This window comes from Equus caballus, chromosome 2, assembly GCF_041296265.1.
Source record: "Equus caballus isolate H_3958 breed thoroughbred chromosome 2, TB-T2T, whole genome shotgun sequence".
In the NCBI taxonomy this organism is placed as follows: domain Eukaryota; kingdom Metazoa; phylum Chordata; class Mammalia; order Perissodactyla; family Equidae; genus Equus; species Equus caballus.
In genome coordinates this window covers 64801820-64818360 of record NC_091685.1, presented here as the reverse complement: position 1 = coordinate 64818360, position 16541 = coordinate 64801820, and the positions used below count along the sequence as shown (strand labels likewise).

At 41.3% G+C, this 16541-nt stretch overlaps 1 protein-coding gene across 3 annotated transcripts in view; it reads left to right on the top strand.

Moving 5' to 3' along the window:
* Positions 1-2503: 2503 nt before the first annotated feature.
* PRSS51 (serine protease 51) overlaps positions 2504-16541 on the top strand; it is a 30497-nt gene continuing 16459 nt past the window's right edge. The window contains exons 1-5 of one of the 3 annotated variants that reach the window (XM_070256819.1): positions 2504-2627; positions 9166-9358; positions 10014-10270; positions 11294-11436; positions 11606-11903. In XM_070256819.1, the coding sequence (XP_070112920.1) occupies positions 2567-2627; positions 9166-9358; positions 10014-10270; positions 11294-11436; positions 11606-11902 (951 nt within the window). In that variant the 5' untranslated portion in view covers positions 2504-2566 and the 3' untranslated portion in view covers position 11903. Of the gene's footprint in view, positions 2628-9165; positions 9359-10013; positions 10271-11293; positions 11437-11605; positions 11904-16541 lie in introns of those variants that run through there. The other 2 variants (XM_001493679.6, XM_070256832.1) reach the window with 2 other exon arrangements.

Below are 16541 nucleotides of genomic sequence, written 5' to 3'. Positions count from 1 at the left end.
TGGGAACCCCTGATATATAGCCAATTAGTCAGAAGTATAGGTGACAACCTAGACTTGCAATTGGCATCTGTAGTGGAGGCAATCTTATGGGTCTGAGCCCCTGGCCTGTGGGGTCTGCACTAACTCCAGGCGGTTAGTGTCAGAACTAGTTAAACTGTAGGACATACAGTCAATGTCCACTGAGAATAGGAGACGTGTTTGGGGTAGAAGAACTCACACATCTAGTATCAAAAGTGTTGTGAGAATAGAGGAAAACAGGAGTTTTTCCTTTACATTCAGGTAACAGCTATTTCAGGCAGTGGGAACTTCATTCATTCAATCTTCCATACATTCGTTGTTTGAACAGCAAGGACTGTTGTCAATGAGAGGCGATAAAGTGGTGGCTACAAAGTCAGAGTAGAGGGAGGGCATTTTGGGGCTGATGTTTATTTAGAAGGTTTTAAGGTGAGGATGACTAAAATACCCTTAAGTGCTGATGAGAAAGACACGGAAGAGAAGAGGATGAAGAGGGAGAGAGTATGTAATTGATAGGATCAGTTTCCTGAGGCTGTGAGAGGATGGAGAGATTCAGAGGACACATGGAGGGCTTATCCTGCATCAGGAGGCATTGCTCTTGTTTGGAACATTCTGGTCCCATTTTCCACACCAGCACCTCCTCTTGAATTTCCTCCAGCACTTCTGGCAAATTGCCAGCCTCCTTTTCCGGCTCTGCTTCCTCTTTATGACCAAGTTCTTCTGAGCCCAGTCCTAGGCCCTCTTTGCTTCTCTCTCCACATGTTCTCTGTGGACAATCTCAACCATTCCCATGACTTCAATAGTCTGATGATTTCTAATTTATGCTTCTATCCCCAAACTTTCAGATCTGTGCTTGTATCTGCTGGCTCATCCTGTATAGCTCATCAATCACAATACCTCTATATTCAATCTCTTTAGTATCTCTCAGTTATCTTTAGTATCTCCAGTTCTCAGTAATTCCACTGTTATGGGCTGAATCATGTCCCTCTTAAAATTCGTATCTTGAAGTCCCAACCCCCAGTACCCAAAATGTAACTATATTTGGAGACAGGGTCTTTAAAAAGGTCATTAAGTTAAAATGAGGCCCTCAGGGTGGGGCCCTAATCCAGTATAACTGGTGTCCTTATGAGAAGAAAAGGAGACAACATGGGTGTGTGTGCACAGAGAGATGGTCATGTGAAGACACAGCAAGAGGGTGGCCATCTACAAGCCAAGGGAAGAGGCCTGGAACAGAGCCTTCCATCATGGCCCTCAGAAGGAAACCAACCCTGTGGGCACCTTGATCTGGGACTTCCCAGCCTCCAGAACTGGGAAATTTCTGTTGTTTAAGCCGCCCAGTGTGCGGTGCTTTGTTATGGAAGCTTTGGCAAACTAACACACCCTCTTTCCCACTTTAGACCACCACCATCTTTCATCTGTATTATTGGAACCACTTCCTAAATGATTTTCTCTTTTCTAGTTTCATCCTTTCTAAAATAACCTCCATGTTACCTTGAGGGGTCAGAATTTGCCACCCCAAAATGTGTCTCTTTGGCTTGATTTTTTTCAAGAAAAAAAGACTCTGAAAGAAACTTTGACCTTCCCCTTAACTGTCTAAAAGAATTCAAGATAGAACTCCTGTTCCAGGAAGGAGCTAATACCATAAGATAACTAAAGTATAATGTAAACTAAGTGTGATAGACAGGGAGGAACCTAACAAGGGCCTTTTAATCAGAGTCCTCTCCATCTTGCATTGTCTTTGCAAGGCACAGTCAACATTTGTTTATCAAACATTTGCTTTTCCATCTCCTTGTGAATTGCCTTCCTCCCCTTTGAAGTGCCAACCCACCACCCCCAACATCCTCCTTTGTCCTTAGCTGAAGGTGATGTTTAAGGTAATGGCTTCCACCATTTTGTTGAGTTACTCAGTTTTCCTAGTTTTTTCCATGTATACATGTTATTAAATTTTGTTTGATTTTTCTCCTGTTATTCTGTCTCATGCCAATTTAATTCTTAAACCAGCCAGAAGAACCTAGAGGGTAGAGGAATAGGTTTTCTTCCCTGACATTACACTCAGAGTAATCTTGTAATGCACATGTGAGTACATGACCTGCTTTCATTCCATTGCTCTCCCTATTAACCTCACAGTAAAGTCCTAATCTCCTAACAAGTCGTGGCGCGCTTTGAGATCTGATGCCAGAGACTATGAAAATTTGTACAAAGAGCCAAAGCTCTTTAATGCTGAAGCAGATACTAGAATACATGGCTCCTCAAGAGGCTCCAAGTCAAGGGTGGGAGAAGAGTGTGCAGACAAAAGTTTGCCTAACATGGTGTCCCTTTAGGCCCCACTACAGAGGGAACACAGACAGTGAAGGATCGAGCTATGCAGACTTGGCTAAGCCAGGCTGCCCTGCATCCCCTGTTTCCTCCCTAACCCCAGGCTCACTGTGACATCACCCACGACCAGCTCTGCCATGTGTATGTGATGGCCCCAACTGAAGCAGCAGCAGCTGGCATTTTATCAGCTTTGGCTACAGGCACAGGTTGGGCGATTCTGGACTGGAATAAGAAGATGCTCCAGCTTCTAATTCCACTGCTCATGGCGCTCAAGGGACATGCTCAGGAAGATCCAGGTCTGTGCCAGGCTAATCCAGAGCAGAGGATGGGGAGAGCCCTGCAACCTCTTACCCGGCTCCTATTGAGTTGATTTAGAGGCCTGAGAGGATGCTGCGTTAGAGGAAATGACTCAGGAAATGAGGAGATTACACCTGGTTAATCAAAGTAGACGTATTGGGCCCAGTGAGCATGCATTTAAAATGATCCCCCATGGCCTGGCCCCGGAGTTCTGGAAATACAGGGGGCAAGTTCTGGAAGTACAGGGGAGTTGGGGCAACAATTTAGCAGCTGCCTCTGCTCCTCCAGTCTCCACTTCACCTTTGTAAATGCATTAAGCATCTTTCTGGGCCCCACACTCAGGAAAAAGCAGCAGTGTTGTGGTGGCATAAGGACCTCATTAATCCTTATTAATTTAGACCACCTGTATTAGATTATGTAATTTCATAAAGTGGGAAAAGTTACAGGGCTATTGTAGGAGCAAACAAGTTAATGCAGCGTTTTTCAAAATATGTTCTGTAGAGCCTCTGTCTCGTTAGAAGCTGCACAGAAAAAAGCTCTCTGGTTAGACCCAATTTGGAAACATTCCATTTGATACTTTTCTCTGTAGCATCACAGTGGATACCCATTTATTAAAGATGCTGAGAAATCTCACAGTAAAGAAAATAGTTAAATTTTATTTAACCCGGTATTTCTGAAATGTATCTGGCCAGAAGACCACACTTTGCCCCCACTCCCAGCCTTATTTGCAATATTTCCTATTTATTCTTTTGAGAATTACCTGTTCCTTTAGTTTTCCCATTTTTCCTGTTGGCGTGGGTGTAGTAAATTGATTTGCAGGACCTTTTTGAATTTTAATGACATTAGCCCCTTGTCTCTTATGTGTGCTGCAAAATCTTTTCTCCTAATTCTTTAATAGTCTTCCAACTCTATTTTGGACCAAACAGAAATTTAAAATATAAGTACAAAATTCAGCAATGTTTTTACTTATGGTTCTTGGCTTTTATTTGATATACTAAACGGAGCTTTTCATCCCCAAATTATAAACACAATCAGACCTGTAGCACAGGGTAAGCTCTGAAATTAGACTGTCTGCATTCTAATTACATTTTCTCTGTGTACTTGCTATGTGACCTTAGGATGAGCTCCTAAATATCTCTCTATTAATTTTCTTTAAAGAAGTAAGCTGCAAAGGAACCTCCATTAGACAATCAGCAGATTTCTCAGCAGAAACTCTGTGGGCCAGGAGAGAGTGGAATGACATATTCAGTGTTGAAAGATAAAAATTGCCTACCAAGGTTACTTTATCTGGCCAAGTTATGCTTCAGATATGAAGGAGAAACAAAGGCTTTTCCAGACAAACAGAAGCCAAGAGAGCTCACCACCGCCAGCCCTGCCTTGCAGGAAATGCCAAAAGGACTTCCTCCAGCTGAAATGAAAAGATGCTAATTAGTGACATAAAAGCAAATGAAAGTACACAATACTCTAGCAAAGGTGAAAAATAAACCATCAGAATTAGAAAACTGTAACTCTATATTAGAATAGTGTGTTAATCACTAATTATAATACAAAGACTAAAGTAAAAGAGCATTAAAAATAACTATATCTACTATAACTTCTCAATGAAATTGCAGCATAAAAAGAGGTAAATTGTGACACCAAAAATATAAAAGTGGGAAGTAAGAGTTAGCAGAAGGAAGGAAATAATAAAGATCAGAGTGGGAATAAATAAAATTGAGACCAGAAAAACAACAGAAAGGATCGATAAAACTGAGAGTCGGTTCTTTGAAAATAGAAACAAAATTGACAAACCTTTAGCTAGACTAACTACAGGAAAAAAGAGAGATGACTCAAATAAATAAAATTAGAGATGAGAAGGAAGACATTACAACTGATACTACAGTACATAGGATCATAATAGACTATTATGAAAAATTATATGGCAACAAACTAATAACTTAGAAGAAATGGCTAAATTTCTAGAAACACACAACCTACCAAGACTGAATCAGGAAGAAATAAGAAATCTGAACAGATCAATAAATGAGTAAAAAGACTGAATCAGTAATCAAAAACCTCCCAACACAGAAAACCCTAGGACCAGACGGCTTCACTGGCAAATTCTACCAAACATTCAAAAAAGAAGTAAAACAATTTCTTTTTAAGCTCTTCCAAAAAATTGAGGAAGAAGGAATACTTTCAAACTTATTGTACAAGGCCAGCATCACTCTGATACCAAAGCCAGATGAGGGCACCTCAAGAAAAGAAAACTACAGACCAATTTCCCTGATGAACATACATGCGAAAATTCTCAACAATATTAGCAAAATGAATTCAACAGCACAGTAAAAGGATCCTACACCATGATCAAGCAGGATTTATCCCTCAGATGCAAAGGTTGTTCAACATATGCAAATCAACAAATGTAACACATTATGTTAATAAAATGAAAGATAGAAATCACATGATCATCTCAACAGATGCAGAAAAAGCATTTGAGACAATACAATAACCCTTGGCAGGTTGGGTATAGAAGGAACATACCTCAACATAATGAAGGTGGTATATGACAAACCCACAGCTAACATTATACTCAATGGGAAAAAATTGACAGCTTTTCCTCTAAGATCAGGAACAAGACATGGATGCCCACTCTCACCATTCTTACTCGATATAGTACTATAAGGACTAGCTGGAACAATTAGACAAGACAAAGACATAAAAGTCATCCAAATTAGGAAGTAAGAAGTAAAATTGTTGCTATTTGCAGATAATACGATTCTGTATATAGAAAATCCCAAGGACTTAACCAAAAAAGTGTTGGAACTAATCAATGATGTCAGTAAAGTTGCAAGATACAAAATCAAGATACAAAAATCAGTTGAATTTCTCTACTTTACCAATGAAACATCTGAAAAAAAAAATAAAGAAAACTATCCCATTCACAATAGCATGAGAAATAATAAAATACTTAGGAACAAACTTAACCAACGAAGTGAAATATCTGTACAATCAAAACTACAAGACTTTGCTGAAAGAGATTGAAGAAGACACAAATGGAGACACCCCATGTTCATGGATCAGAAGAACTAATATTGTTAAAATGTCCATACTACCCAAAGCCATCTACAGATTCAATGTAATCTTCATAAAAATTCAAAAGGTATTTTTCACAGCAATAGAAAAAACAATTCTAAAATTTGTATGGAAGCACAAAAGACCCCAAATAGACAAAGTAATCCTGAGGAAAAAGAATGAAGCCGAGGTACCACATTTCCTGATTTCAAATTGTGCTACACAGCTATAGTGAATAAAATCAGACACATAGACCAATGAAACCAAATTAAGAGCCCAGAAATACACTCTCACTTATAAGGCCAACTAATATTTGACAAGGTAGGCAAGGATAATCATTGGAGAAAGGATAGCCTCTTCAATAAATGGTTTTGGGAAAAACTGAATAACCTCATGCAGAATAATGAAATTGGATCCCTATCTTACATCACTCACAAAAATTAACTTGAAATGGATTAAAGACTTAAACATAAGAACTGAAACCATAAAACTTTTAGAAGTAAACATAGAGAAAAGCTCCTTGACATGGGTCTTGGCAATGATTTTTTTAATATGACACCAAAAACACAAGCAACAGAATCAAAATAAAAAGTGGGACAACTACATCAAACTAAAAGCTTCTGCACAGAAAAAGAAACAATCAACAAAATGAAAAGGCAACCTACAGAATGGGAGAAAATATTTGCAAACCATGTATTAAAGGGGTTAATAACCAAAATATACAAAGAACTCATGCAATTCAATAGCAAAAAAGCAAACAATCTGATTAAAAAGTAGGCAGAGAAACTGAATAGACATTTTTCCAAAGAAGACATACAAATGACCAACAGGTACGTGAAAAGGTTCTCGACATCACTAATCATCAGGGAAATGCAAATCAAACCACAATGAGATATCATCTCACACTTGTTAGAATGGCTATCACAAAAAGACAAGAGATAGTAAGTGTTGGTGAGGATGTGAAGAAAAGGGAACCCTTGTCCACTGACTGGTGGGAATGTAAATTGGTGCAGTTGCTATAGAAAACACTATGGAGTGTCCTCAAAAAGTGAAAAATAGAGGGGCTGGCCCCGTGGCTGAGTGGTTAAGTTCGCGCGCTCCGCTGCAGGCGGTCCAGTGTTTCCTTGGTTCGAATCCTGGGCGCGGACATGGCACTGCTCATCAGACCACGCTGAGGCAGCGTCCCACATGCCACAACTAGAAGGACCCACAACGAAGAATATACAACTATGTACCAGGGAGCTTTGGGGAGAAAAAAAGGAAAAAAATAAAATCTTTAAAAAAAAAGATTTACATGCATTTAAAAAAAAAAGTGAAAAATAGAACTCCCATATGATCCCTCAATCCCATTTCTGAGTATATATCCAAAAGAAATGAAGACAGGATTTCAAAGAGCTATCTGTCCTCTCACGTTCATTGCAGCATTATTCACAATAGTCCAGGCGTGGAAACAACCTAAGTGTCTGTGAACGGGTGAATGGATAAGGAAGATGTGGTATACATATATACAATGGAATATTATCAACCATAAAAAAGAAGAAAATTCTGCCACTTGCAACAACATGGATGGACCATGAGGACATTATGCCAAATGAAATAAGTCAGACAGAGAAAGTCAAACGCTGATTCACTTGTATGTGGAATCTAAAAAAGGCAAATTCATAGAAACAGAGACTAGAATGGTGGTTACCAGCAGCTGGGGGTAGGAGAAATGGGGAGATGTTGGTCAAAGGGTACAAACTTCCAGTCAGAGCGTGAATAAGTTCTGGGGATCTAAAGTACAGCATGGTGATGGTAGTTACTAATACTGCATTATATACTTGAAAGTTGCTAAGAGAGTGAATCCTAAATGTTCTCACTATAAAAAAGAAATGGTACAGTGGGATATGATAGAGGTGTTAGCTAATGCTATAGGGGTAATCATTTTGCAATATATGAGTATTAAACCAAAACCTTAAACTTACACAATGTTATATGTCAATTATATCTCAAAAAAGCCAGAAAACAAAAGCATCCTCAGGAGAAGGGGTGGGAGGGAAACTGCAGAAGGAAGGGGCTTTTCTTCCTGGTTCTGTCTGGCATGGTTCTGTTTGCTTCTCCTTGCTCATAAGCCATGGTTGCCAGCAAGGGAAGGGCCATCCAGTGGCACTTGGCTCTGGCCATGGGTCCCTCTATGAGCTGGAGCCTTGTCCTGTCTTCAGTGACCTCCCGTTATACAAATGGCCCAAAGATGGCCCCTGTCTATTGGCCCCTAGATTATTTCTTCACAGAAGGCTGATCCCAATTACCTCAAAAGCCCACTGGGGCCAAACTCAATTTTTAACGTATCAAGTTGTTTTCAACATAATCCAGCTAAGCAGGTTTTAGTTGTTTAGAACCTGCTTGCTTTGCATAACCACAAAACTGCACCCGACACCTGCTAGCCATATAGAAGAAAACCCTGTGGCTATAGAGACCCCAAGCTGCCGCTGCCCCTCAGAGCTCTCTGACTGTGCTTCTGAGCAACATCACCTAGGCGTGTAAGGGCCCCCTCTGGTCTCTTTTTCCCCTAGAAGTTCCCTTGTACTCCTCTGCTTCTGCATGGTGGCCCCTGCTCCTTAGCCTCTGGATGATCTCATGCTGCAAAAGCCTTCTCCAGCATGCAGACCTGTCAAAGCACCACTCAAAGAAAGCTTGGGTGTGCTACTGCCACCTCATGGTCATATCTTGTTCTCTGATGGGCCCCCAAAGCCCTGGATCCCCCATACCTCCTCACTGCAGCTGTCCCCACACATACATGCACAGCCCAGGCCTTGCACCCACTGGCTGGAGAGAAGGCTCTTGACACCTAAGCACCTCCATGTGCCTGCCCGCTAGCCATCAGTCCACCTGCACCTAGGAGGGGTGTTCCAGCTCAGCCTAGCTCTACTCCAGAGGGATGTTCCCTGCTTAACTAGAAATGGGGGCTAACTCTGGCCCGGGGCACCCAGCAAACTTCTGCCTTCCCTTGGGCTGCAACCACACCTTCCCCAGTGAGTTCTGAACCTCCACCTGGAGATGGGCCTCCCCTTTCAAGTTTAGTCCTTCCTTAGGTACTCCTTAACCCTGTGGTATCCTTGGGGTCCTCCTGACCCTTTGTAGTGACTTCTCTGTTACAGTTCATAATTCTTGATATTAAACTTTCCAGTGCTGCATGGTTTCTGTCTCCCGAAGGGTCCCTGTATATTTTTGGCACATCTCCATTGCCACCCCAACCCTTTTACAGCTTCTGACGGAGCTCCACCCTGACTTCTCCAGGTCTCAAAGCTCTTTTTGAACGTGAGGCCTGGACACTAAAGGAGGTGTGTTTTGCTGGTGTTTTCTGAGCTCTGTCCTCTTCGCGCCTGCTTACTTTACTCCACTCAGCTCCAGCACTGGTCTTAGCTGGGAAGATGCTGGGAATACAGGTAAGAAAGATTTCTACGTGCTTCTCTTGTACAAATGGCTCTTTCTTTTCTCTTTCAGAAAAAGCTCCGTGTGGCTACAGACCTGCCTTTTCAACTTCAACATCGTTACAATTTCACGAACTATTTGAGGTTCAGGAAGGCGAGTTCCCATGGCAAGTGAGTATCCAGAACTCTCGGAAACACCTCTGTGGAGGCTCAATCATACATCGGTGGTGGGTTCTAACAGCTGCACATTGCTTCCCAAGAACCCTGTAAGTTTCTGAGGCATTATCTTAGTTTACGTCATGTCTCCTCAATGTATTGTCTGGGCTGGGTAGCTTAATAGGTTAGTGCACAAGGCTTGTGAAACCATGAGCTTTATACCCAGTATGTTCCCGTTGGCTTTGTACCACAAAGTCTCTGATTTCATCCTCTCTCTTTACTTCGTTAACCATATCCAAAGATGGGCTACTAGCTGCGGCTATGCATCCAGTATTGGAAAGTCAGTACAAGGCTTCTCTTCTGCCTGCCATCCATGCAGCCAACAGACTGTGTTCATTCGGACAAATACTCATTGAACACCTACCATACACTATTCTAAGAGCTGAGGAAACAGGGGTCAGCAAGACATCCAAACTCCCTTTGTCAAATAGCTTACCTTCTATCCTCTTGGATGGATTCAGTCTACTTCCTTCAGGTCAGGGAAGTCCCCCTGGGCTTACAGTTCACTATCTCAGAGATTTGCCTGAGTTTGGGCCCCTGACTCCTGCTACTCCCGTCTCTAGCCACTCCCTAGGTCACTGCGCACCCACTGCTTTGGACTTCTCAGTATTCGGTCATTAACTCTACCATTTACAGATGTGTCTACAAATGTGAAATGCAGTGTAACTATTATTATAGTTTGAAGTCATTGTCTTCATTCTTTAGATTAGAAATGGCATTGGGAAATGTCACTGTGGTCATGGGGATCAGAACATTCAGCGATGTCCACTTGGAAAGAAAGCGAGTGCAGAAGATAATTATTCACAAAGACTATAAGCCGTCCCACCTTGACAGCGACCTCTCCCTGCTCCTGCTGGCCACACCAATACAATTCACTAACTTCAAAATGCCCGTCTGCCTGCAGGAGAAAGAGAGGATCTGGGACCGGTGTTGGATGGCAGAGTGGGTGACTGATGCATATGGTATGTGCCTTCTCTTTGGAACCTGTAGAAAGCCCAGACTTAAGTTTCCCTGGGCTAGACAGCATAAACCTTGGAAGACTCAGGTCTCAATTTTGGCCTCAGAACTCCAACTTTGTGATCTTGAGCTAGCTCCTCCATCTTCCTCACCTCCACCTTTTCTCATCTGTAGAATGACAGTAATGTCCTTCTCAGATAAGTTATGTGGATTAAATTAAATGAAATTATACAACTAAGGTCTCTAGCAAATGCCTGGAACATAGAAGAATCTCAAAACATGAGAGTGATCATTATTTCAGAGCCCAGAAGTGGTGTGGAGAGCCAGTTTGGATTCTTCCTTCCTGGGCTGTTTTACAATGTGCATCTCCTCATCTGTTTATCATCTGATGAAGCCCATGTAGACCACCGTGCTGAGATAACTCTGAGCCAGTGATTCCCCACCCAAGCCTGGTCGTCAATGACTCCACTCTTTTCCCAGGGCACCAGGCTAGCCAGACAGAGAGGACTTCAGGGTGGGTGGAAGGGGGATGGGGAGAAGACCAGAAGCTCCTCTAGGATCATGGTTGTTTCCCTCCCACAAGATGGTACTTATAGGTGTGTCATTTTCCTGATTTCTCCACTCACCCGGCAGAGACACTGGGCAACACTGATTCAGAAGTTGGGCTGTTTTGACCTCTGCACAGGGACAAAGCATGGCTGTGGAGAGATGGTGGGGCCCTGGAGAAAGCTCATTCCAGGTTCACTGCAGGGGCTGGGGCTAAGGGTTTCACAGGCTGCTTTCAGAGGGAGTGAGCTCCCCAAAGGGAACACACAAGCAGAGATGAAGGAACCCCTTGCTGGAGATACTGGAGAGGAGACTGAGCGGGGCATTGCATTAGGTCCCCTCTAAGAACTTCCTATCCTGTGAGTTTGTGATTTGCTGAGTGTTTGCATCCTTCCAGGGCTTCCACCCTGATCATTTGTGGGCTTGTCGCTCTCAGTGGTTAATGCAGTGCTCATTCTCACACTAGCTTCCTCATTTGCCAGATGAATATGACAACTTAAACACGTACCTGCAGAAGCTGAGATTGGTGCAGATTAACCGGAGAGAATGCAGCAAGAGGGTAGACCAGCTCTCCAGCAACATGCTTTGTGCCTGGAAGGAACCAGGCACCCAAGGCACTTCCCAGGTTCTCAGCCCCTGCCTCAGCCCTGTCCTCCACATGCCCCACCACTTTCTAGGCTCTCAGGAGAGCGCCCAGAAGGGAAGTCCCTAGCCCACACCACTAGGACCCTCTCACCCTGCTGTCTTGCTAGAGGTGCTGTTGATTGCTTGCAAACTCTTCCTTCTCTCCTCAGGGAGACAGTGGGGCACCTCTGATCTGTACTATGCATGGAACCCAGAGGCTCTTCCAAGTGGGTGTCTTCAGTTGGGGCATAAGATCCGGCTTCAAGGGGAGGCCTGGGATGTTTGTGTCTGTGGCTCAATTTGTTCCATGGATCCAGGAAGAGACACAAAAGGAGGGGAAAGCCTATACCATTTCGGGAGCCCGAAGAAGTTCCCTGCCTCATGTTCTGCAGTACCCCTTATTGCTAGGCTTGGGGTCTCAGATGCTGCTTACCACCGTGTTTACTGGTGATAAATCAAATCACTAAGCTTTGGACCCACCGTTTCTTCTTCTCCTCCTTCTCCTTTCTTCTCTCCTGTCCTTACACAACATCTGTGGAGCATCTACTATGGGTTAGCCTCTATATCAGGCCCCAGAATGTAGACATGAACCCAATTCTCCAAAATCTCACAGTCTAATGAAGGAAGGTCAAACACAGTGCTAAAAGGAGGTACACGCAGTGCATGGGGAATCCCAGAGGAAGAAACAATGACCTCCGATAACGAAGTCAAGGAAGGCTTCAGGACAGCATTGGAAACCCAACCTTGAGAAATCACTCCATGTTTCTGGACCTCAGTTTCTTTATCTATGAACCAGGAGACTCAGTCAGATGAACCTTAAGGTCTTTCATCACTCTGACATTCTGTATTGCTGAATGACTTCCTTTATTCCTCTCATGGAACACAATGTTACCCAGCTAACGACCAGCTTTAATTTCATCAGCTCTGTGCTTAACAGAGACCCCAACACAGAGACCTCCCCATCTAAGTACAAATGCTTTAGTCTCCTGGGCCATTCATGAAAGAAGGTCTACGGTTGAGTTAGGATCAGGAGTTTCTTGTCCAGTTTGGAGTTGAAGGTGGGGAGATTATGACTTGGGACTTAGAGAACACACCTTTCTTTCCATCCCAATGCATATGTACAAATAAAAAGCTAGGATACTAAGGTGGCTCGGAGGAAGCAGCAACACCTGCCCTCTCCATACATGTGGATAACAGAATGAGGGCTACTGTCAAGTGGCCAAAGTCATTACTCATAAAAATTCAAGGAGAAGAAAGCAAGCAGGTCCTTTCATGAGAAGAAACAGAAGAGCTTTTATGGCCAGACCGAAATACCAAAGATAAGAATTTGTTTTTAGAAAATTGTGAGACAATCTTTAAAGATCAGTGCTGTAAAGTGCAGTTAGGGGCCAGTGGTAGAGTGTTTTCTGGGTCCTTTCTTGGTTAAGTCTGCCTGGCACAGGTATGATCAAAATTAGAAGATGCAAAGGAGATAATCAACCACATGCAGCCCCACAGAAGTGCATGAGGAGAAAAACATTCATTCAGTTACCTTGTGAACATGTGTACCAGGTACTGTAAAGATACAAGGATGTGGATGATATGAGTGATTCATAACTTCAAATGTGTATATCACATCCAAATTTGTACATCTTTTTACAAGGTCTCTTAGTTTCATGGGATGTTATCATTTTACTGACTATATTAGGGTTCTCCAGAGAAACAGAGCCATTAGAGTGTGTGTGTGTGTGTGTGTGCATGTGTATGCACACGTTTAGAGAGAGAGGGGAGTGAGGGAGAGAATTAGTTTTATTTTAAGAAATTGGCTCATTCAATTGTTGGGACTAGAAAGTCTGAAATCTGCAGAGCAGGCCAGCAGACTGGAGACCCAGGAAAGAATTGATTTTCCAGTGTAGAGTCTGAGGGCAGTCTGGAGGAAGCATTCTTTCTTCAGGGGACCTAAGTCTTTTCTCTTAAGCCTTCAACTGATTTAATGAGGCCCACCCACATTATGGAGGGTAATCTGCTTCCCTCAAAGTCTACTGATGTCAATGTTGACTGCATCTAAAAAAGTATCTTCACAGCAACATGTAGACTGGTGTTTGACCAGAAAACTGGGTACTGTAACCTAGCCAAGTTGACAGATAAAACTGATAAATCATAAAACAGATAAATCATACTGACATAGTATCATCTCTCTAACTGCTGGAAATAACATGAAATATAGCTCTGCCCTCTTTGGAGTTTAATAAAATGTAACACACACCAAACGTCAAATGGTAAAAGGAAGATGAAATTCCTCTATGCCACTAAAACACCACTCTTCTTGATGCCCTTTACCCTACAGATGGAGAGACTTCTGGGTTATTTTCTCTCTTGCCACTGAGAGAGGCTTCTCTGTTCTCTTTCCAGACCTCTCAGGCTGTTCTGCTTTCCCGGCCAGTCCTCAGGTTAGCTTCACACCAGGGTTACTGTAAATCCTGCTGCTCATATCTTAGGCCAGTGTTTCAAATGTGCATTAGAATCACCTGGATGCTGTTTAAAAGGCAGATTCCTCTTTCTCAGTCTTACAGAATTAGGAGTTCTACAAGTGAGCCCGGGCATCTGCATTAAGGAGCTCTTTCAGTCATTCATTTAAAAATTTTAATTTAAACAGCTTTATGTGTACAATAAATTGTACACATTTAAATATAGAATTAGACAGGTTTCAACATATGTGTACACCCATGAAATGATCAAGAGAGTGAATGTACCTATTAACCCAAAGGTTTCCTCATGACTTTTATAGCACAAAAGTTTTTGATTATGATGAAGTCCAATTTATCAATGTTTTCTTTTATGGTTCATACTTTTGGTGTTATAACAAAGAAATCTTTGCCTAACCCAAAGTCACAAAGATTGCTTTTTTTTAAGTTTAGTTTTTTACTTCTTCATTGATAGACTTTTTTTGAGCAGTTATAGGTTTACTGAAAAATTGAGCAGAAAGTACAGAGAGTTCCCATGTGCTCCACTCCTTCCCAATTCCCCATATTTTTAACATCTTGCATTAGTGTGGTACATTTATTACAATTGATGAATCAATATTGATATATTATTATTAACTAAAGTCTATAGTTTACATTAGGGTTCATTCTTTGTGTTGCACGTTCTAGAGGTTTTAACAGACGTATAATGACATGTGTCCACCATTACAATATCATACAGAATAGATGCACTGCTTTAAAAATTACCTGTGCTCCTCCTAGTCATCTTTACTCTCTCCCGAAAACAGCTGGCAACCACTGATCTTTTTATTGTCTCCATAGTTTTGCCTTTTCCAGAGGCAGTATATAGCCTTTTCAGATTAGCTTTTTTCACTTAGCAATGTGCATTTAAGTTTCCTCCATGTCTTTTCTTGGCTTCATAGCTCATTTCTTTTTATTGCTGAAAAATATTCCATTATCTGGATGTGCCACAGTTTATTTATCCCTTCACCTACTGACGGTCATCTTGGTTGTTTCCATGTTTTAGCAATTATGGGTAAAGCTGCTATAAATATTCATGCGCAGGTTTTTGTGTGGTCACAAGTTTTCAACTCATTTGGATAAATACTACAAAGCATGATTGCTGGATCCTATGGTAAGAGTATGTTTAGTTTGTAAGAAGCTGGCAAACTGTCTTCCAAAGTGGCTGTACCATTTTGCATCCCCACCAGCAATAAATGAGAGTTCCTGTGGCTCCACATCCTTGACAGCGTTTGACATTGCCAGTGTTCTGGATTTTAGCCATTCTAACAGGAGTGTAGCAGTATCTCATTATTGTTTTAATTTGCAATTCCCTAATGATATGTGATAGGGAGGATATTTTCATATGCTTATTTGCCATCTGTGTAGCTTCTTTGGTGAGGTGTCTGTCTAGACAATTTGCCATTTTTCAGTTGCATTATTTGTTTTCTTATTGTTGAGTTTTAAGAGTTCTTTGTATATTTTGGATAACTTTGCATTATCGAAGATGTGTTTTGTAAAGATTTTTTTCCCCAGTCTGTGACTTACCTTTTTATTCTCTTAACAGTGTCTTTTGCAGAGTGGTTTTTAATTTTTATGAAGTCCAACTTAGTCAATTTTTTCTTTCATGGATTGTGTTTTTAGTGTTTTGTCTAAAATCCTATCACCAAATTTAAGGTCATGTATGATTTCTCCTAAGTTGTCTGCTAGGAATATTATAGTTTTGTATTTTACGTTTAGTTTTGTGACCCATTTTGAGTTAATTTTTGTGAAAAGTATAAGGTCTATGTCTGGATCCATTTTTTTTTTTTTTTTTTTTTTGCATTTGAGTGTCCAGTTGTTCTAGTACCATTTGTTGAAAAGACTATTTCTTCTCCATTGAATTGCCTTTCCTCCTCTGTAAAACATTAGCTAACTATACTCATGGGATCTATTTCTGTTCTGTTGGTGTATTTGTCTATTCTTTTGCCAGTACCACACTGTCCCAATTACAGTAGCTTTGTAGTAAGTCTTGAAGTCAGATAGTCTCCATCTTCCAACTTTGTCCATCTCCTTCAATATTTCGTTGGCTGTTCAGCATATTTTACTTTTCCATATAAACTTTAGAATCAGTTTTTCAATATTCACGGAATAACTTGCTGGGATTTTGATTTGAATTGTCTTGACGCTATAGACAAAGTTGGGAAAAACGGACATCTTGACACCATTGAGTCTTCCTATCCATGACCATGGGATATCTCTTCATTTCCTTAGATTTCCTTGATTATTTTCATCATAGTTTTGTAGTTTCAAAGACTGACTTTGAATATTAAATGAGTTTTGCATTCCTAGGATAAATCCTACTTGATCATGTCGTATTTCCTTTTTTATATATTGTTGGATTCAATTTACTAAAATTTTGTTTAAAATTTTTGCATCTATGTTTGTGAGGGATATTGATCTGAACTTTTCTTGTAATGTCTTTGTCTAATTTTGATACCTGGGTAGTGCTGACCGTATAGAATGAGTTGGGAAATAGTCTCTCCTTTTCAATTTTCTAGTAGAGTTTATATAGAACTGGAATTATTTCTTTCTTAAATGTTTGATTGGATTCACCAGTGGGGCCCCTGAACTTGGAATTTTTTTGTTGTAAAATTTTTAACCA